General features: G+C 41.8%; 1 protein-coding gene across 2 annotated transcripts; it reads left to right on the forward strand.

The window, feature by feature from the left end:
• The first annotated feature begins 4470 nt into the window (after positions 1–4470).
• On the forward strand, positions 4471–12638 carry RFESD (Rieske Fe-S domain containing). Of its 2 annotated transcripts, XR_009208634.1 has the most exons (5): positions 4471–4639; positions 5419–5596; positions 5687–5721; positions 5932–9234; positions 12022–12638. XR_009208634.1 is itself a non-coding variant. In XM_040091225.2 (4 exons), exons 1-4 carry the CDS (start codon positions 4562–4564, stop codon positions 6223–6225), a joined length of 585 nt encoding a protein of 194 aa, XP_039947159.1. In that variant the 5' UTR covers positions 4471–4561; the 3' UTR covers positions 6226–9416. The 2 variants fall into 2 exon arrangements, 1 of the variants encoding a protein (XP_039947159.1); XM_040091225.2 differs by lacking the exon at positions 12022–12638 and having other exon boundaries at positions 5932–9416.
• The last annotated feature ends 9633 nt before the right edge of the window (positions 12639–22271 follow it).

A 22271-nucleotide genomic window follows, 5' to 3' on the forward strand; every position in this document is an offset into this window, starting at 1 on the left:
TCGCTGGTACAGAATTTAGAAGGAATATTGTGAATGTATTTTTTTTCTCGTGACACATGATATTTTTTCAGCTCTGTAAGATATTTAGCCTCCTACAAAAACAATTTCCTTAGTACTGTTACTGTCATCAACAAAACTACAGGGAATTATAAGATACAGAATTATTTGTTGTTATAAAAAGGAGGTTTAGATACAAATAATCTTTGCTAGCAGTTATGCCTAACAGTTTACTATAGAAATGAGAGTGCAAATACATCCAGGAATAATATTACACCTGAAAGGATGGCAGGTTCATTATCTTATCAGAGAAACTTCCATTATGAAGGGTCATGTGGAAGAAATGTGATAAAGATTCCATATAGAAAATGTACCACTTATCTGGGCAGGCATGATAATATGTAATAATATAATAAGAAGATATAATAATGAATATAGTTCTTACCTCCTTGGATATGCAGGCACTCATTATGAAACAGATAGTCAGAGAAGTAAGACTGACATTAAATAATCTAAACACAAAGAGAAAGTAATGTTAATAATAAATTTTTGAAGTGACCTGTGATAAAACATGTAGGGGATGAGTTTTATTGAACATTAGATTAAATCACTGTTGCAAGTTTATCTGTGATCTTTCAAGCTACTGCTCAGGAAATAATTCTTTACAATACAGACTACAAAACTTGCTCTTTCAAAACTGTTCTGTGTAAACTGCAGTTTCTGGAGAGGACATGGAGCAGGAGATAAAACTACCTTTCTGGCAGTGAAAGCCAGTGAAAAATCCTATATTTTTTTGTTTTGATTTTCTAAAAATCTTGTCTCTTCTTAAATATTTTGAACCAGTTATCCAGTTGAAAATAGGATATAAAATATGAATAGCTTTGTTTTCCAAATATTTATATCAAATATTTACATAATGAGTTTTAAAACTCTTGGTTTTCATTTTGTACTTTTTCCCCAAATAATATAATTGGTCTGCAAGAATTCAATGTAGTGTTGTTTGGTATTTTTGGGGGGAAGAAATTGAATGCAGAAGTGTGCACTTAACACTTTCTTGTTAAGATGAGAAAATGCACCCTGGGAGAGCTACCAGTGCTCCTGAGGATAGGCTAAAATCCAAAGAAGTCTTGATTAGCTGGAAAAAAAAATCTGAAATCAATCTGGTAAAATAATCATGGACTAGTTTGAAATCAAAATAAAAAGGAGAGCGAAAAACACTAAAATGGTGAACAAAAAAACTGTCTAGGCTGCATTTTTGCAGTTCAAAAAAAGTGCAATATACCTGGAAATTTTAGAAAAATTGAAACAGAATTAGTCAACCACATGATGTGATGTGGGAATATGATTTAAAAGAGTGCTGCTTGTAAGACACAAGAGGCAACTGTTTTATTAACTGCAGTGAATGCTCAGAATATTGACTCTACTTTGTGACTTTACCTTTTAAGAAAGATCATAAACAGATGAGATTTGGAGGAAAATAATATAAATAAGTTACCAGTGAATTGTGTTAGGTATCAGCTGTCAGAGAAACCTTGAGGAGTCCTCTGCAATGACTAAGGTTTCACAGTGTGGAAAATGCTGCCACCCAGAGCAGGGGAAAAAAAAAAAAAAATTGGTTTTCAGGACGACCTGTTCTGATGAGCAATTTGAAGGAAAAAAGGTGGAGAACTCAAAGTGTTTAAACATGAAAACAGCCTGCCAAGCTATCTAAACTCTGCCACTGGAATTGATTAAGTTCAAAATGTTTATCAGGAATGGCTAAAAGTAGATGTGATCCTGCACGAGACTGAGGGGCTGCCACAGGTGCCTTAGGAATGTGATTTACAGTTCCTTTCAGTCTACGGTGGGTGGTTTAGGCTTCACCATTATTACTTAAAAAGTAGCTACCAAGCTTTCGATATCATCTGCTTTGGTTTGTCAATTGTTTTCCTACAAATGAACTGTCATCAACATACTGAGGGTTTTGATAACACATATGCTACCAGCTGTAAACATTGCAGGTTGCTCTTGCCAGCTCACACAAACAGAGCTCTCACATCACAGAAAACTATAGGTTTGGCTTTATGTCAAAATGACAGGGAAAACCATGATCTGATTAAGTAGTGAAAATTTCATGAACAGCAACAGAGCTAAATGAGGAGGATACAGTCTCAGAGCAATATTCCTTCATTGGCCTTAAAACATGCCAGGCAGGAATAACTATAATAATGTTTTAGAAGCCTTTTGCCAGAAACAGAGCAGGTTTTAGATATATACATTCCATTTCAGTGTGCCTGTTACAGTCCCCCACTCAGCCTGTGCAGCTCATTAATTAACTAATGCAAGAATCGTGCCCGTCTGCTTGAAACTTAATGGTCACATACACACTCTTCTAGTGAGTTTAAACAACAGCAACCACCAAAAACCCCCAACAACAACAGAACAAAAAAAAACAAACCAAACCAAAAAATTGCTGGACTGGCCAATTTTATTTCCGAATGAGGTAATGAGGGACCCCAGAACTCAAAAATACGATCAAAATACTAGTAAGGCTTTGCAACGATAACAAAAGCTCGGGTTCTGAATGGGACTAACATCCAGGCAATTTGTGTAGCAACCGCTATCCTGCTGAGCTTACCCAGTTCTGTAAGTTTGACATCGAAACACAGAGCAAAAATAAAATAAAATATAAAATATAAAATCTTCCCCAAGTTCAGCCAAGAGTGAGAGCTAAGATAAAAATAAGGACGCCAGCAGCAGGACGGCGTGCGCCCTCCGCCCCGGGGGAATGCCGGGGGCAGTTCGGCTGAAGATGCGGGTTGAGGAGAAGTGATAAAGAAGCCTCCTACATCTCTCCCTCCCCAACTGCAGCGGTGTAGCCGCCGCTCTGTTGACCCTCCCCGAGCCTCCGTGGAGGCTTGGGTGTATTTATATATTTATATATTCACACTCATGTACATATATGGTCTGCCCTGCCCCGGCGGATCATCCTCCTCGAAATATCGCCGCCGCTCTCCTCACACCCACGGCGGAACGTCGCCCGAAGCAGAGCGGGGGAGAGCGGCGGGAGATCCTCCACTGCCCCTGTGGCAGAGGTATTTTGCCTTTTACCCAAAATGGAGAGAAAATATTCAGAGCAGGGTACAGCAATGAATTGCCAGAATTCACAAATCCAGCTCTGTTTCCAGCTGGAGAAGGAACTCTTACGCTGCTCAAAAACCTCTTTGTCGTTCCCATCAGGCGGCACTTGGCAGCAGGGACAATTCCATCTGCGCTGTCTGCAGTGACTCAGAAAATATCAAAGCAGCCAGACTCTTAAGAAAATATCAGGAAAAAAAAAAAAAAAACTGTTAGAAGGCTAACTTACTATATATAAGGCTGGAAATAACTTTTCCCCTTACTCACTGAACTGTGTTTACTTCCACGACTTGGAGGTGCTCGGGTAGCTCTGGATTCTGTCTTGGGATCTGTGTGGGGGTGATGTGACCCGTTTCCTCTTATCTGAGGGAAGAAAGTTGCCTTAAAGATTTTCATTTGGAGGCCCCTGACGTGTCAATGTAGTCCTCAGTCTACATTTGTTTGTAGATAAGTGTGTATCACCTGTGAAAGAAACCTGTTGGCTACTGATTGCTTGTGCAATTTAAACCACTTAGGGTCCACGATGTGCTGATGGTCTCAATCAGGTTTTCAGAATGGGAGCCTGGATAATTTATGTGTGCTAAATCCAAGCTGAGCTAAGAAGTTATCGCTAAATGATCTGGAGGTTAGGTGGCAGGTGTACTCTAATGTTGGTTGGGAGATACACACATATATGTATGTATACAAAAACGTATATGTATGTGTTTCTGTTTCTACAGATGAATGTATTTATATACACAAGATTTTTTTAGAGGTGTCTTAATACGAGACATTTTAACTACAGGCTTCTGCATTTTAGTATCTTTGCCAATTTGTGAAGTTTATAGGAAGAGTCAGCCAAAAGCTGATAGTAAAAATTGGGGATTTCCTACTCTGGTTCCTGTGGTTAATTTGCTTATCTCCTGAAAAAGCCAAATGTGAATGCCTTACTGGATATTCCTGTGAGTCTGGCAGTGTCATTTTACTTTCTGAGTAATACTGGGTGGTAGTTCTTTGAACTGGAAAGCAGGGAATTGGTCTTAGCAGTTGATCATGTGCAGATCTTGGAACAACTGCTCTTGGAAATGCCACGCTGTCCTTAAACCTGTCTTCCCAGAGCAGGGGTTTATGAGGAAACCTGCAGTTGCTGATCCTGAGGACCCGTCACTGTAGCTCTGGGCAGGGTTTTGGGAGTAGGCAGGAGTAGCATGGGCTCACAGTGACGACAGCAGCACAGGGAACTGGAAGCTCTGCTCTTCTCTTATCAAGCCAGCCCCAGCATGTTCCTCATTCTTATCAGCCCTGACAGAGCTGGTTTCTGACGGGTGAGCCTCTGCAGTCCTGCCATAGGGTGCTATAGGGCCTGGCCCCATTGCCTCCTGCTTACACTTAAAGAGGGGCTGTGAAGCACCTTGTGACATATGGGAACCCGGCAGGGCAGTGGTGATAGACACTGTGAAGAGAGGCGATGCTGGACCTCATCATCTTTGGCCTTCATTTCTTCTTCTGCTTTCTCATTTCTATTGCAATTTGGTGTCGACCAAAGGTAGAGTGCAGCTCTCTGTGGCTCTGCACCCCCCTGCAGCCAGAGAGACAACCACCCTCCATCCACGGTTCCCCTTTCTGTGTTTATAAAGACCTGGTTTAGCCTTATTGTTCTGAGGAAGTGAGGTTGTATTAGGAATTTGGGAAGCTGGAACACAGTAGCTAATTGTAAGTAAATGTAATGGGAATGTTGCCTTTGTCATAAAACTGCTTATATTCTCTCTTGGCAGAGGGAGAGTCTGTTACATATTTCGAATATGTAAGAGGCGGGAAGGAAAGGCAGGCTCATTCGCTAAAAATATCAGGTTCAACACAGCTTCTCAATAAATAATGTTTTCTTTCCTTTGCAGAATAATTTTTTATTAACTTAAATCACTTTATATTTCTAGCCACAATATTATGTAAAGAGTATTAAATTTACATGTAAATGCTACCCATTGAATACCTGAACTTTATAGTATTTTACATTTGCCATCCTTATATTTGCTTGCACATGGGTTTTGAAGGGTGAAGGTGGTTTATGTGCAGAGTAAATGAATAGTGATTGAGAGTTTATCTTGCCTCAGCCTCAGGTATCAGGTTTACAACAGCTGTTTTTCTTTGTCCTGTTAGTTCTGTTAGTGATCACACTAACTGAACATAATCATCAAGCTCTCATGCTTTTCCGCCTCTGCACGTAGATAGTCTTTTGTTGAAATTTTTCTCCCTTGCCCCACATGAAATCCAAATGTGAATTGCTTTATAAGTGACATTTTCACTTATTTGTATGTGTGTTTTAAGGATGTGGATTTGCACAGCTCAAGCACAGGAGGTGAAATAGAGCCAGCTGGTTTTATATTTGTTGGCAAAGAAGAGGATATAAAGAAGTCCCAAAGATTAACAGCCAAAATCAATGGCAGAGAAATTGTTGTTTTCTACCATAAGGGAAAATTTCACGCTCTGGACTCTCGCTGCTACCGTAAGATATTTGCCTGTGTGATCTCAGTGTTGTTAGAATTAAGCATAAAATCTGCTGCATAAATTAATATGGTGTTTTGCCATGTTTCAGATGAAGGAGGCCCTTTATGTCAAGGAGAAATAGAGGTATGTAAGCAAAATAAGCATAATACAGAGGTATAGAGCCATATGAAAACTCTAATGGATTTTTTCTTATGCTTTTATCTGAACATTATATTGAAAAATACCCCAAAACCAGTCATATACATATAACAGCAGACAGCCATACAACCAAATTACTAAATATACCTTTTGTCCTAGAAGATGACTTGCTAACTTCTTTTTTTCTTCCTGCAGGATATCGATGGACAAGCATGTATTGTTTGTCCTTGGCATAAGTTTAAAATTACCTTGGAAACAGGAGAAGGATTGTATGAAGGAATAAATCCTCTGGAGCCATCACCAACACCAAAGTGGCAATCAAAAGGAGTCAAACAAAGGATTCATAAGATCACAACAGACAATGGAAATGTTTATGTGAGTCCTCCAGATTTGTCTGTGAATTTTGACTCTGATTATTTTGCTGACAAGTACAAAAATGGTGGTGAATTATCTATGGAAAAACAAAGCCACTCAGAAGACATAGAGTAGGTCTTGGACAGACAACAGAATCCTCAGGAAAGCACAAACGAAGAAACTTTGTTGGGAAATAAAAATGTACTGTGTCAAGAAGATTGTCTTCGAGTTAATGTTAATATTCTATTAATGTTATTTTAAAGCATTGAAATACATTGAAATGAGTAAGATAAGAAGCCCTGCATTGTCAGAAATGTGACTTACCTTGTGCTGAGGATTTTTTTTATTGCACTTGCATTTCAAAAAAGACTTAATTATAGCAGAAAGCCTCACAATATTTGGTCTTTTGCTAGATCTATTTTAAATTTGAAGAGGGGATATAGTATACTACAACTTATAAAACTTACAACATAGTTTCAGGTAGATAGTCAGGTGTAAAGGTTGTCTTTATATACTTAACAGTTTACACTTCTGTGGCAAAAATAACATGAAAAATTTTAAATTTTGAGATATTTGTGTGATCTTTAGGTATTTATTAAGTGCCACAAAGGGTAAGCACAGAACTTCAGCATATTTTGATGCACTCTTTTATGCCTATTTGTGCATTACTACCTTGAGTACATAGAGGTATTTGTTTTCCTTCTTCTCACTGTACTCCTGTTTTTAGTTCATTGAATAATGTGGAAAGGATTTGTTATGTATAGCTTGTTTTCACTGATTCTGTTGGTTAAAGAGGGAGCTGTTTGCTGTGATATGTGAACTAGTGGCCCTTGTTTGCTTGTTTTTATTTATTGTAACTACATTTTTATACCTTGATTTGGGGAAAAAAGTGCTTTCTGCGTAGAAAACAAAACCTGCTTTTTTCTCTGTGGGTTCACTGTACAAGATCAGATCTGACCCAAACACCACTTCCAAGGAAGTTTCTCTCTGAGCTCTGCTGCACTCTGGGACAGGGTGGGTTCTGCTGTTCAGCCTGTAGAGTGCAGAGATATCCTGTAAACACACAGCATCACAGAATCATTGAAGCTGGAAAGCACCTCTAAAACCATTGAGTCCAGCTGTTAAATCAGCACATCCAGGCCCACCACTAAACCATGTTCCCAAATGTCATATCTACACATTTTTTAAATACATCATCCCACATGGCTGCAGTTATTCACTGTGGGGTTTTTGTGTGATTTGTTGGAGTTTTTTTTGCAAAGTTCATTCATAGTCAGGTTCAGTTTGAAATGCCTGCTCTTCCTCTGTAAGTTTTTCTTGTGTTTGCAGCAGGCCTACTTGCTTTTAATGTATGTCACAGGTAATGCCTGTGTCAACACTGTTTGTACAAATGTGTTTAGAAGTAGAGAGGCAGAGGGAAGAGTCAAAGGAAAAATTGTGCCGCATTAATCACAATGGAAAAAGCAAAATACACAATCAATTTCACAACATCTAAATTGATAGAACTTCCTCTGGTCATGCCTTCTTGATATGGTTTTTGCAGTTGAAAGAGGAAAGTGGCCCCTTGAAAGTGCTGTTGAGGTGACCTACCCCAGTTTTGCATTTTGTAAGAGCTACAGCACAGAAATGCTTTTCTTGTTATCCTCCTCTTCTTCCTTCTTTTCCCTTCCCTGACCACTCAGTCAGCCAGTGCCAATGATCAGACACAAATGCCTGCCTTCTGTTAGGTGAATCACATCTTGATTATCTGCTAGAAACTGCTGTTGTGTACTGATCATTCTGTGATTTGTTGGTGTTTTTTAATTGCTGTTTGTTTGCTTATAAATGAATATGTCAGTTTCTCCTCTTGAAGATACTAGGTAGATGGTGGGAAGGTGGAGCAAGTACCTTCCCACCATCTACCCCGGCTGATGCCCCAAGGGGCTTGGGTGGTGTCAGGGGGATGGAGAATTGCTGCCCTTCCCTCCCTCCACACCCAGGTACCTGCAACTGTGATTAAACTTGACTACAGACATTGTGTCCTAGTAAAAGACATGGATCATATAAAAGGAAAGTATTGCAAAATCTTCAGATACACCTGTGTTAGGAAAATTAATCCATGAACACCAGAGGTTTATGTGCAAAAAAGAGACAGAGGAGTCTTTTTACTTTATTTGAATAAAGGGAGAGGCCATGGGGCATTTCCCCTGGGGTCTCTCAGTTTTTTGGAGGACACAGCCTCCTTTTTATCCTAATTTCCTGGCTGCATTTCCCTCTCTCTTTCCCCACTGGCTGAGGTACTTGAGAGGTACAGACTTCCTGAAATGCTTAAGACCTGAGATTCCCCTTTTAATGTATAACCCCCCTAATTTTTAATTCTTATGGGATTTGTGTTTTTTTCCCCATTGTTGCTTTTATCTTTCAATATTCAAGTTAATTTACAAACAAACCTACAGTTTACCTGTAAAGGCAATTTCTTCTATTCCATTCAGGAATAGGATCCTTCCTATAGTTTCTCTTATCTCTCAGTGCTGGTTTTATCTACCAGCAGACCCAGGGCTTGTTTGTAAAGACAAATCTTGTCATTCCTCTCACCTGCATTAACTCATGCGCTTGCTGATAGCATGGGAAAGGTGCTGAGAGCTTATCAGAGCAGTGGCTCGCAGAAAAGGGACATGACATGATTAAACTAGTAAGAATTTAGGCCTCAAGGATATGCTATCCTTGAAGGAAGGCTTATGTGAAGAACAGGATGTAAGCCGGATGTGAAATTAGTCAAGTATGGGAAAACTAAAGATATGATGTACTGACTTTAACTGTTTTGCAATTATTAAGGTCGATGCTAAGTAATGCTTGCGTTAATTAGTTATGTCCAATGATGAGCTTGGCTTTTGCAATATGTATGAGCTAATTATGAAAAGTATAAAAATGTAAAGCAACCTTAATAAAGTGAGATCTGCTGACCATGATAGCATGAGGCATTTCTCCCGCGGCTCCGGTAACCCGACCCCGACATCTGGCGCCCGAACAGGCTTCTCCCCCTCCCTCCTCAGAGCTGCGTTGGGCTCGGGTCCTCTGCGACGGTGAGATTTTCACCCGGGGTGAACATAAAGGTGTGCCCTGCCGACACGCGCTGCCGACGCCTGGAGGGTTGCGACGGTACCGGTAAGCATGGACAGGCAAGCAGCGTATGATCTCTTCACTTCCCTTTTAAAAAGGCGGGGTGTGAAGGGTCTTGATTTAGATAAGGATCTTCCTTCTCTCCTGAGGCATGCTGCCTCTTATGGGTTCTTTGCTAACCCTCATGCTGTGCATGAATTAGCAGAATGGCGTAAATATGGGGACAAGTTGTGGGAATTAGTTTTAGATGATGATAAATCTGCTAAGAAAATGAGCAAGTTTTGGAAGATTGTACAGAATGAACTGCTTAAATATGAGGCTGAGAAGCAGGCGGTTGTAGCTGATAAGGAAGCACAGGGGAAAAATAAGATTTATTATGGTCACCCTTCTGATCCTAATCCCCCGAGAGTGGCCTTTGTTGACTTGCCTCCACCGCAGCCGCCGCCGACGGCCCCGCCACTGCCCTCTAATGCCGACTCCCTGTCTCCCACACCTCCTGACCCCCCCGCCACGGAGCCGTTCCCCGGAGCCCTTTCGGACCTCGCGGAGGCTATGGCACAGGGCAGGAGAGAGGCATGGGCGGCTCTGGTGCAACAGGGGTGGCAGAGGGAAGACCCTGAGCTTGCGGCGGCTGCCCAAGAACAGATTGATACTTGCGCTTTTCCTGTTATTTTTCAACCTAATGCGCAAGGGGGCCAAAGAGCTGAGCTTGTAAATCTTGACTGGAAGCTGCTTTCTCAGCTTAGAGCTACTGTAGCCAGCTACGGAGTCACGAGTGAGCCTGCTAAACAAATGTTAGAGTTTTTGTTTAATGCCAACCTCCTTTTGCCATCGGACATTAGAGGGATCTCTAAACTTATTTATACGCCACATCAGCGGCTACTATTTGAGGCTCGCTGGCGAGAAGAGGCAGCCGTGAGTGCTGCCTTGCCGCGACCTCAGGGTGATCCCTTGACAGGACTTACAATGAATGAACTTATGGGGCAAGGACCATTTCATCGAATCGAGGCACAGGTAGCTTTAGGACAGGAGAAGTTAAGAGAGGCTATGGCAGTAGCAAGAAGAGCGATGGGCAAAATCAGAGCTCCAGGTGGTACCCCCATATATATGGGAATCAAACAAGGTAGAGATGAACCCCTAGGATCTTTTGTTGATAAAATAATTGAAGCATTAAGCAAGGCAGGTATTGCTGATCATATGCAGGATGCTTTAGTTAAGCAATGTATTTTACAAAATGGGAATGCTAATACCCGTTCCCTTATAGCTGCAGCCCCAGGTCATTGGAATGTGCAAGATTTGTTAGACAAAGCTGAATCCATGCCTTTAGGCACTCAAGTTTTTATGGTAGAAGCTCTACAGAAAATAGGGGAGGGAATGCAGCAACAAGCGCAGGCTTTTAGGGAGCAAACCGCCTCAGCACATACTCAGGTTTTAGCTGCCCTCGCACCCCTCCAAGCGGCAACGGCACATCAGCGCTCTAATACAGGAGGAAGAATGAAATGTTTTCGCTGCGGAAAATTGGGGCATATCCGTCGTGAGTGCAACGCTACTGGTATCTGGTGCGAGAAATGCCGCTCTAACACCCATAACAGCGTCGCCTGTGTCCGGTCCGGATAGGGAAACTGCAAAACCAGCGCGAAGTTGGGCCGCGCCAAGACACAAGTAGCTCCAGCTGCTCTGCCGACAACCAGCTCGTGCCAGCAACCTCCAGCAGCCTCGGATTGGACCTGGCAGCAGCAGTAACTGTTACCTTGTTTAACAACAGCCCGCATGTCGTTTCTACCGGAGTTTTTGGCCCCATTATTGTTAATGGACAGCCTACAGGAGGACTTATTTTAGGTCGCTCATCGGGATCAGTGCTAGGCCTGTTTATTGAACCAGGAGTTGTAGACGCTGACTCCGAAGGAGAAATTTTTGTTATTGCCAGTACTCCTCATCCACCAGTGAAAATTCTAAAGGGTCAGAGGATTGCTCAATTTGTACCTCTGCCACAATTGACTGCGAACATTTTGCCACGATCCAAGGAGCCACGCGGTACCGATGCCTTGGCTCCTCAGGAGCCATTACTCTTCCCGTTATAGACTTATCTACAAGCCAAAGAGAGCCATAATATTTTTCATCAGAATGCAAAAGGGCTAGCACGAGAATTCAATATTTCAGTTAATGAAGCTAGGGCAATTGTTAGAACATGTTCTGTGTGCAGCCATCATAACGGAGGGGTGGGATTAGGATTAGGGGTAAATCCGAAAGGATTGTCTCCAAATGAACTATGGCAAATGGATGTCACGCATGTTCCTGCTTTTGGGAGGCTTAAGTATGTGCATGTCACCATCGATACATTTAGTCACTATTTGTGGGCTACAGCACAAACAGGGGAACAAGCCAAACATGTTGAAAAGCACCTTAACAGCTGTATTGCAGTAATGGGTGTACCTCAGAACATTAAAACAGATAATGGGTCGGCATACTGTAGCCAGCGCATACAACAATACATGCAGTTTTGGAATATTAAACACACACGGGGAATCCCGCATGTATCCACGGGACAGGCCGTAGTAGAGAGGGCTAACGGGACCTTGAAACGCTATTTGCTCAAATTCTCAGACATTACAGAGCCAAAAGAGAAGTTATTGAGATGCTTATTTGTGTTAAACCATTTGTGTCTTTTTGGAGATAGGACAGTCCCTCCTGTTATTACCCACTTCCAGACAGCGTCCCCTCCCTCACCGCCTATTTTTGTCCAGTATAGGGACCCAAAAACAGGAATATGGCAGGGCCCCGCACAAGTGCTTTACTGGGGCCGAGGATATGTTTGTGTTTCGTCCCCAACAGGTCCCACCTGGATTCCTGCTAGATGGACGCGAGCTGCAATAAATGAACAGCCCCGAAGGGAGGAGGCTTCATCGCTTAAGAAAGGCGCTCCAACCACTGCTGATACAGGCTGACAGCCTGCCTGGGACTCAGTTCGTGATTAACTCTGGAGAGGACATGCAGTTTCGACTTCTTCCAGCTTTAAATGCTTGTTTGCTTTTAGGACCATGCATTTTCCAATGTATACAACGCATGATGATGTCAATGGTAGAGAATGTAAAAATGTCAATGTTTGCCATAAAAGAAAACGGGGGAAGTGCTGAGAGCTTATCAGAGCAGTGGCTCGCAGAAAAGGGACATGACATGATTAAACTAGTAAGAATTTAGGCCTCAAGGATATGCTATCCTTGAAGGAAGGCTTATGTGAAGAACAGGATGTAAGCCGGATGTGAAATTAGTCAAGTATGGGAAAACTAAAGATATGATGTACTGACTTTAACTGTTTTGCAATTATTAAGGTCGATGCTAAGTAATGCTTGCGTTAATTAGTTATGTCCAATGATGAGCTTGGCTTTTGCAATATGTATGAGCTAATTATGAAAAGTATAAAAATGTAAAGCAACCTTAATAAAGTGAGATCTGCTGACCATGATAGCATGAGGCATTTCTCCCGCGGCTCCGGTAACCCGACCCCGACAGAAAGGATGCTTGCTTTTAAGATTTCAAGGGTTTATTAAACCTTGACAAAATACAACAAAAGTCTGAATAAGCTGAATAAGGAGAAAGAGCAGCGCTGGGAGCATGGAAGTAAACCGCCATGTGCTCACCCACAAAATGGCTGCTCTGCCTTTTTTACCTTTGGTGTTGCGTCAGGTAACACTTTTAAGGTCTGTCAATCAACTCTTCTTCACTGTCTCTTGGTGGAGACAGCTATCTTGCAACATGATTAGAGGTCAGGTGCCATGCTGCACCTCCTAGTAACAAGCCTTCCCTCCTCCCAAATGCCTCATGCAAGGGGCACAGGGACACATCCTCCCTCTGCATGTCCCAACTGCCAAGGCCGTCCCTTCGCAACCATACAAGGGGAAAGGGGACTATGGAGAGAACAGAGGATGTGCAAACAACAAATCACAATAACATAATTATGCATTAATAAAATCTCTCTTAACATACACATAATATTGATCCCTTAATTGTGAGAGCCAACCATCACATTATTAATCTATAACAATAAGATTTTATAAAGATAGTATTTTACTTGAAGTAGTGCATTACTAGAAATGGACTCTTTAAATTAATAAAAATGCAGTTCAGTTTAAGAAAGCACTGACTCTGAACAATATGCTATTATCTATGTGATATATGTCCTAAAGTTAATTCATGTTAAAAGATATAAGATGTAATTCACCCCCTATAAATATAAGTTTTATTTCTAATCAAGTATACTAAGGGTTAACTGAGACGAAAGCTGCACGGAGAGGGGTACAAGGAATTTCTTTTGCCAGAAATTACACAGGAGGGACACAAGAAATTATGCTAAGAATTACAGGAAAGGGACACGAGGATAACTCTGCCAGGAATCATTAAAAGGAAAACACAGACAACGGAAAAGGGAGATGGAGAACCCAGAGAACCAAAGATTACATCAGATCGATATCTCATTTGTCTCCTCCCGACATTAACATCTCTACACAGCACCTGGACACAACCATCAAAGACATTGTCTTCCCGGGAGAATCTATTCAAAACACCAGAACCCGAACATGAATATCTAATGAGGCTGCCTCGGATGAGGGAACCTCGGAGTCCTGAGTTTCTCTCAGCAATCCAGTGTATAAAAAGAGACTGCTCCAAGCCAGAAATGTGAACTGGGGGGTGACATACTGACTGAGTGTGTTACCGCGTTCACCCAGCGCCGATCCCAGGCTCGACACTGTCCTTTTAATTGTGGCTTTCAGAGACTGTCATTTTGTCTCTCAATAAAATTCTAAAATTTTGATTTATAGAATTTGGTCTATCGTATTTATTACATCTATAAGATATTTAGAAAAATTATGGAAATAGGAAGTTTTATTTGAAAGCTTCCTGGATATGTTCATACTAGTGGAACACGTTGCAGTATTGCATTTTCTGGCTAAAATTCAGAAGGGTGTTTATTCATGGGCTTATGCTTTTTCATATTGAATAAATGCAATTGCATGTCTGGGCATAGATAAGTCCTTTTCCTTCAGTACTTCTCAGGCATAATAACTATCTGTGAGCTTTTATGGTTTTTTTGTCTCCCTCATAAAAAAAAAAAAAAAAAAAAACAACAAAACAAACAAACAAACAAACAAAACAAAGCAAAACAAAACAAAACAAAAAAAAAAAACCCCACAAATGTTTTCTTTCCCAGGAAGGTTGCATTAATTTAAAACCTAAACTTTGCCCATTCGTTCCCCTCAATTTTCTTGTTGATGGTCACAGAAGGAACAGAAAATTATTCACTTAGATAGGTATGAACAAAGCATGGAAGGTTGGTGGGCTGTTCATTTTTTATTTTACTTTATCTTTTCTTCTTTTCCCTTTTTCCTTTTAAATTTCTTTTTAATTCTTCTTTCTTTTTTTCTTTTCTCTTTTTTCTTTTTTCTTTTCTCTTTTTTCTCTTTCCTCTTTTCTCTTTTTTCTCTTTCCTCTTTTCTCTTTTCTCTCATTGTCTTCCTTTTTTTATTTTTGACAGCAAATTAAAAAGCCTTGAACATCTTAAAGTTGCTACTTTTAAAAAAATACATGTGAGACGTTAATTTTGAGGAACTAAGGATTTTTAGGAAAGTTAAGATAATAAGTTGCTGAATTAGCTGAAGTAGATAGGTAAGCTTTGTTCGCAGTTAACAGAAGCCGGATCTTAGATAAGCTACCCCAGATTTAGTAACTCATTGCTTGTCAGCTTTATGTTTATGTAGCTGTGCCTGTAACGAAAAAACAAGATGCGGTAAATAAGATATAAGATAACTGCAGACTTCCTGCTTAAAGAATCCATTCAACGCAGGAAACTATAAGTTTTGTCAAGGATTCTGTGTCACGAATGCATTGAAAATGTAGAAAGGTCAGGACGAGGAAGACTCATCTTACTTCCTCATTTCGGGTGACCCCTTCCAAGAATAGACCCCCCGACTCATTTTAAGAAACAAAGTACGCATGCTTAATAGCCTTTTTGCCAATTAGCATACGAAGCGAGGAATGGGAGGTGACAGGGGTATGAATATGCATTTGTATTTTGGGTATTCAACACTTTTGTAAATACAAGGCTTTGTAATTACCTGTGAATTTCGCAGTGCGAATTAGGGAAATATCCCACCTTGCTGCCCGGCCATAATAAACATACACTTTCTAACTTTAAACTGTTAGAGAGTTTTTGTCCATCAGAGTTGGGTATCGATACTAGATCAATACCCATATTTGTTTAATAAGTCACATGGACTGTTCTGAGCTTTGAAGTGCTAGTCTATGCACCTAATTTGAAAATAATTAAAATATTTAATGTCCTATAGTTGAACATTCTGAGTCTCTTATCTTTGCAGCCCTTTCTAAGTCCCTAGTTATACATGGTAAGTGCATGAAGACATGGAAAGCACAGGGAGGGAGATGAGGAGTGATTAAGTCAAGGCAGTGATGCTAGGGTGTCATTTAAGGCACAATGAAAAGACAGGAGTGAGTAGCTGTGGGCAAGAGGTCAGTGAATCAGTGGCTGGATAATTACCACTTCCTAGAGAGATATGTTAATGACAGCGATCAATCAAATCATTCTGGAAGACTGTTTTTTTGGTTTTGGTTGGGTTTTTTTGTGGTTTGTTTGTTTGTTTGTTTGTTTGTTTGTTTTGTGGGGAGGGAGGCTTAGTTTTATTTGACAAATTAACAAATACCATCTGTTTTTCATGACAGATCAGCCAGGCAGGGAGCAGAGAAATACATTCTGTGCTTTGGAATGAAAAATTTTGTGATGATTCTGCAAGACATTCAGGCTCTATAATAAGCAAGCCGCTTGAAGACTATAAATAAGTTATGTTTATGCTATCATGGAAATATCTTTTCAAGAAAGAGAGGTGAAAACTATGTAGCAGTTTGAAGTGCAGCATGAGCCTTGACCTGATGTGCCTGCACTGCAACCCTTGATTAGACAGTATTGACTGTAAAGCAAGGTGCTGTCCTTTTCCTTTTATTTGTAGTTCCTTGTTTTGCAATGCTCCCCTGGCTGCAGTCAGAGTTGCACATTAAATTAAGGACCCCTTCAATTTAAAACGTGCTATAAAGTTGGGACTGAGAAGTTAATTATGGAGCATATTACTTGGGGGAGAACAGTTTGCAGAATGGCAGAACACAGGGAGAGAAAAATGTCCATTCTGTAAGAAGACAATTTAAACAACGGTCTTTCACCACTGAAGCCCTTTTCAATAGCTTTGTACAGTTCATAATTTTATACTTAATACTGGAATGAAATCAGTTCTGAATTTTGCATCTCTGGTTTCTGAAATGATTAGAAGTATCTCATGTGGTTCAAACACTGGTTTGCTGGTGGTACAAACACTGTGAGAGACAGCATCACTCTGCCCCATCGGCTTAGCTGCTGCTTTCCAAGGTTACTGGGGGAAGCAGGAAATGGTGAATGGAAATAATATAATGGAGACGTACTTCAGCCTTGGGGGGGGGGGGGGGCGGGGGGCAGGCAGAGCAGTGCAAGAGCTGCTGCAACAGCAGACTTTGACCACTGGGGTCTTCCCCTGCACCCCCCCTCCTGCCTCCCCCCCCACCCCGTACCTTAGGTGTCTGGGATCCATGGATTTCTGCCGGGCCTACAAATTCAGCCAGCTCCATCAGCAGATGAGCACTCACCATGCTGAGAGGTAGGAAGAGTCAGTAAGGCTTAAGGGGGTGTGATAAATTGGGTCAGTTCTTTGAACTCTATTTTGCAAACACTGTTTTTGATGTGGCATTTATTCATGCAAACCCATGGATTTCTTCAAGTGGATTTTTTTAAGCTGAATGAAGAATTCAGGACAGTTTTCAACTTCTGCCGTCTATAAACTTTTGAAGTAGACTAAAAATGAAAGTCACTGATTTGTCTGTGGGTAAAAAACCTGAAAAATCAGTGCAGATGTCTTAATTAGCCCATTTATTACTCTTCCTCCGTGAGATGAAAAGAGTTCCCTGAGAAGCAGTGGTTGTGATGCTCAAACAGTGGAATTGTTCTCCTGAGAGATGTCAGAAAAGTATGGTTTATTATTGCAAACCACAGTAGTTAGAAATCCAAGGCAGATGGAAAGGAAGAGGACTTGAGAAATAATTATTCTACTTGAAAGTAAAATATCTGTTATCTTGTTAAAACAAACAAAAAGTTATATTTCATTTAACTGTTCAAATTATAATTAATTTTTGCTGCAGCTGTGGTTGACTAAAGACATAGAGAATGCAGAGATTACCAGTAAAGGTGATCCCTTTTTATTAAGGCAAATATTACAGTGGAAAAAAAAGTAAAGTTTTTGCCGCCACTGAAGTAGGTCTGTTGCACCTGAAGGTTTTCTGATTTTTTTAAATGTATATATGTGAGTTGTTTAATGAGTGGTTTCACCTCTGCACACATATGTCCTTCCTTGATGTCAATTAACATCTAAGATTCACATTCAAGGAAAAAAAAAAATATTAGAGTGTGTGCTGAACACCCCCTTCCCCCTCCCCTCCCCCCAAATTTTTTTGCATGTTTATTTGCAATTGTTCTAGGAAATCTTGAATATTTGTGTAGCTTTATTTTGGCCCAGGAAAGCATAGAATAGCAGTGAAGTGACGTCCTCACTTATATTCATTACAAGGCCTTGAGTATTCATGGCACCACTGGCTCAACACCCAGGAGACCAGCCATCATCTGAATTTGAAAAGCCATGGGTGGTTAGGATCAGCAGCACTCCCCTGGAGGCTGTGTCACCTTGCAATGCTCGTGGTTTTTTTCATGAGAGTCAGCACTGAAAGAATACCCGAAGCTAGCAGTTTGGACAGCTAAATAAGTTTGGAGGCACAGGTGTTCACACCAATTTTCATTATCCATTTTCTTGTGCTAAGCAGAATGGACATTTGATGTCAACTAAATGGATATGCAAAGTCCTGAATCTGGATCAGGGCAATACCAGGCACAAATACAGGCAGGGCAGAGAATGGGTGGAGAGCAGCCCTTAGAAGAAGGACTTGGGGTGTTGGCAGATGACAACCTCAAAATAAGCTGACAATAGGCTCAGACAGCCCAGAAAGCCAAAAAGATCCTGGAGCAGAAAAAGCAGTGTGGGCAGCAGGTTGAGGGAGGTGATTCCACACCTCCACTTCGGTGAGATCCTCTCTGCAGTGCTGCATCCAGCTCTGGGGTCCCATTATAGAGGGATGTGGACCTGTTGCAGCAAATCCAGAGAAGGCCACAAAGATAATCTGAAGCTGGAACACCTCTGCTATGGCGACAAGCTGATAGAGTTGGGATTGTTCATCCTGGAGAAGACAAGGCTCTGGGAGATCTTAGAGTCCCTTCCAGTCTGTAAAGGTACTCCAAGAGAGATAGAGAGGGACTTTTACCAAAGGGTCTGGAGTGACAGGACAAGGGAGAATCGCTCCAAACTGACAGGGGGCAGGTTAGATCAGGCATTGGGAAGAAATTCTTCCCTGTGTGGGGGTGAGGCCCAGATGCAGGTTGCCCAGACAAGCTGTGGCTGCTCCATCCTTGAAATGTTCAAGGCCAGGATGGATGGGCCTTTGTATGAGCAGATCTAGTGGGTGACATCCCTGCCCATGGCAGGAGTATTGATACTTGACACCCTTTAAGTGTCCTTTCCAATCCAAACCATTCTGTGATTCTATGATTTTATGTGATGTGATAATCTGGTTACTTTTCCCATTGATTTTAATAGCTGATAGCTGTGAAACTGAAGTAGAAATAAGCATTTGAAATGTTTCCTAGTTTTGGTATAAAGTTTTATTCTATTTTAAAAGTGCGAAACAATAAAAATATTGTATGTGGTTTTGGTATTTTCCCAAACACTCTCCCTATACCTCCCCACTGCAAAATGGAAACAAGAAGGAACCCAAAATTTCCCTCAGGCTAAAGAAAATAAATCTTGACTTCTTGTCTTTTGAAGTTTAAATGGGACAAAACCAGAGTTCTAAATTCTCTTCCTGAGATGACAGATAAACAATGAAGTGCATGGCCTCTGCCCCTTGTTCAGACAAGCAGTTTGGCGCCCCCGTAGTGGTGATGTACTGTAACTGCAGCTGTGACATATTTAACCTCTCCTTACCTGTATAAGGCAGCTTGTCAGAAAGCTCATGAGCCCTCCCCATCCCTGGCTCTGCAGAACTCACTCCAGAACAGGTGTGGCTTTGTCCACTAAGTCTAAGATTTGCTTGACCTGTGTCTAAAGGGTTCTTATATCAGCAGGTTCAGCTGGAAACACAGGTTTACAGTCTTTGGCCTTGTGGAATGCACAATAACAAATGAACAAAACACCAGTAGAGACACTTTGTGGGGTTTTATCTGTGTTCTGTCCAGACATGAGTGTTCTCCAGACTTCCAGTTAATGCACCCTGCAGGCATTCCTGTAGTGGGTATGGGTGTGTGTTTATGTGTGTTTCGTTCAGAAGGTGCCTGCAATTTCATGAGACAAGTTGGGCCAGTCTCCAACAGCATTTTATGCACTTTTGCAGGCTGATATGCTCCAAAACCAAAACTGTCAGCTCTCCCATCTCTGGAATGCATTAATTATGTGAGTGCACAGGCAGTTATCCTTGCAATTGCCACCTGCTGTTCCAGTCTTAGGACAAACACATTGCCCATCAGAGATGGGGGGGAAAGGAGGAAGGAATATGTTTCTTTTGTTACTGCTACACCCCTCCAAGTCCATTTCTATAGGAGTTGCAGTGGGAAGAATATGAGTTTATTTAAACAGAGTTGTTCCAGCTGACAATTAAAAAAAAAAGAGTGCAACTTCACATTGACAAACTCCTGGTGTTTGGTTTTAAACACTTGGATGAGATGCTCTGCAATGTCATCTCTGTACCTCAGGAGTGATATAAACATTAGTTTAAGAATGAATATTGCTAACAAAAATTGCTATCAAGATCTTTTGTGTCACACATCTCCAAGTTTCCTTGCAGCCAGAAAAATGGAACAATGGAAGGCTGCCCAACAATGAGCAGAATTCAGGTCTTTATTTCAAAAGGGTGGAATTGAGTTTCAAAACAAGCTTCTTTCACTCCTTGTAAGATCTTTTTTAGCCCAGCAGCACTTGACAGCTTGCACATCTGAGCTGACTGCGGCTGTGTCCCATTCTGCTGAGTGTGGGACATGTGTGATGCTTACTGCTGAGATGGGATCTTGCTATGACACTGTGTGGTACCTGGGAATGTACCCTAGTTACAGGATTATTTTGTTTAGGATTAAGGGGAGTCATGGTACATGGTTATGCATATATATGCAAATTACACAAGGTTTCTGAGTAAACAAAGCTCTGTCTGCCAGGAAGCAGGGAATCGTGAATTGTAAAGGAGGCATCTGTGAGATCCTGTCTTGACCAGATGTTCACCCTTTTCAGAGCTTGATAATCCAGGTTCCAATGGAAAAAAAAAAAAAAAAAAAAAAAAAAAGCCTTAGAATTAGGAGTATTGTGGCACCTGCAAATCAGTGGTGCAGCAGAGCTGGTGCCTCCCCCTTGCCTTGTGCCACTTTTGAATAGGCAGTTGCCCATGGGCACTTTCTACCTTGTTGACCCTGTGTTCCTGATCCCTGTGGGTGGCTGACGAGTTGCTGTGGCCAATCTCCTCCTTCTGAAGTGGATACCAGCCCTTGTCCAGCACACTGGCCACAACACATCCACCAGCAGGGAGACCTCCAGCAACCTGGCCATCTCTATGAGGCCAAACCTGCTGATCCCAGCCAGCAGGATGAGGCCTCCTATTGAAAGCCATGATGGAGCTGATGGAGAGAGTGTGTCTGAAGCAAACAGCTGCAGCCTTGCTGTCCCACCAGAATCTGGGTGCCCTGCCAGCCTCTTTTCTCCAACAAATGCCGGTGGAAAAGCTGCTGAAAGAGCTGCTCCACATCCACAGCCTTCTGTGCAGGGGGCTGCTTCACAACTTTTCAGGAATTTGGGCTCAGACCAAGGTTTTGATGAAGGTGAAGGCACTGGTGGAGTCTGTGGTTGAGAACTATGCAGGGAGGTGATGGCTGGCCTCTTCTGTCCATCAGCTGAGGAGAGCCCAGTTGCCAGTGACACATACAAGGAGGAACTAGAGTGTTGTCACAGCCTGAGGCTTGGGATTCCAGAAATCTCAAAGTCAAGAGGACAACAGGGAAAGGGCTCTGGGAGGGTTTTACTTCAGGTGTTCTTGACTTCCAAGAAGAAAATGCTGCACACACTTGTGCTTTGTAGACAAGCATTTGGAAGAGTGAAACAGAACAGCGAAACATATGGGACTGCCAGGCAAAAGCCTGGATGGATATGTCGCCCTGTCTGCTAGACATCCTCAAAGAAGATGGGGGAGACACACAGGTGGAATCCAAAAGGTAGGTGTATGTCATCTGCACAAATACTGGAATGAAAACTTGGATAGAGAGGTACTTTCTGCTGTGCCTCCTGAAAGCAGCCCATCTCTTGTGATTATGGGATTCCTCTTGTCACTGCAATAATACATTGTAATCCAAAATTCCAAAATTTTCTCTGGAAAAACAGAGAATGCATAGCTGCCAACTTCAGAGGGTTTTTGCTCAGCTTCTACTTCATCACAGCTTCATCCAGTCTCTTTTGGGGTAGGTGAACTGTGCAAGATGTGAAAGATGAAAACCAGCCACCTTCTCTGCAGAACTGAGGTGGTGATTTGGCAACTGGTCACTTGCACCTCCAGGCTGTCTTCTGCCAAATGTTAACACCAAACTGCTTGGTTTAGGCATCTCCAGTTTTGCTTCCAAACACCCCTGAGAATGTGGCAGAATTCCCAGTATATGCGGAATGGCAGATGACCGTTCAGAGGAAAGGAGATAAATGGTACTTTCTTTGTCTAAAACCAAGAACTGACTGTGGTGAATACTGGCTTCCCCTGCCTAATTGCACTGTGGGGCAGACAGATTTGCAGGGTCCCTCCAGGAAAATCAAAGACAAACAAAAAGATTGGAGGCAAGGGAAAATGAGATGGAATGTTGGCCAGGAAAGGAGGAAAAGATAAGAAGGGGACAGAAAAATGTGGGAGGACCCAGCAGGTCAAGAAGT

Source organism: Hirundo rustica, chromosome Z (assembly GCF_015227805.2).
Source record: "Hirundo rustica isolate bHirRus1 chromosome Z, bHirRus1.pri.v3, whole genome shotgun sequence".
NCBI lineage: Eukaryota > Metazoa > Chordata > Aves > Passeriformes > Hirundinidae > Hirundo > Hirundo rustica.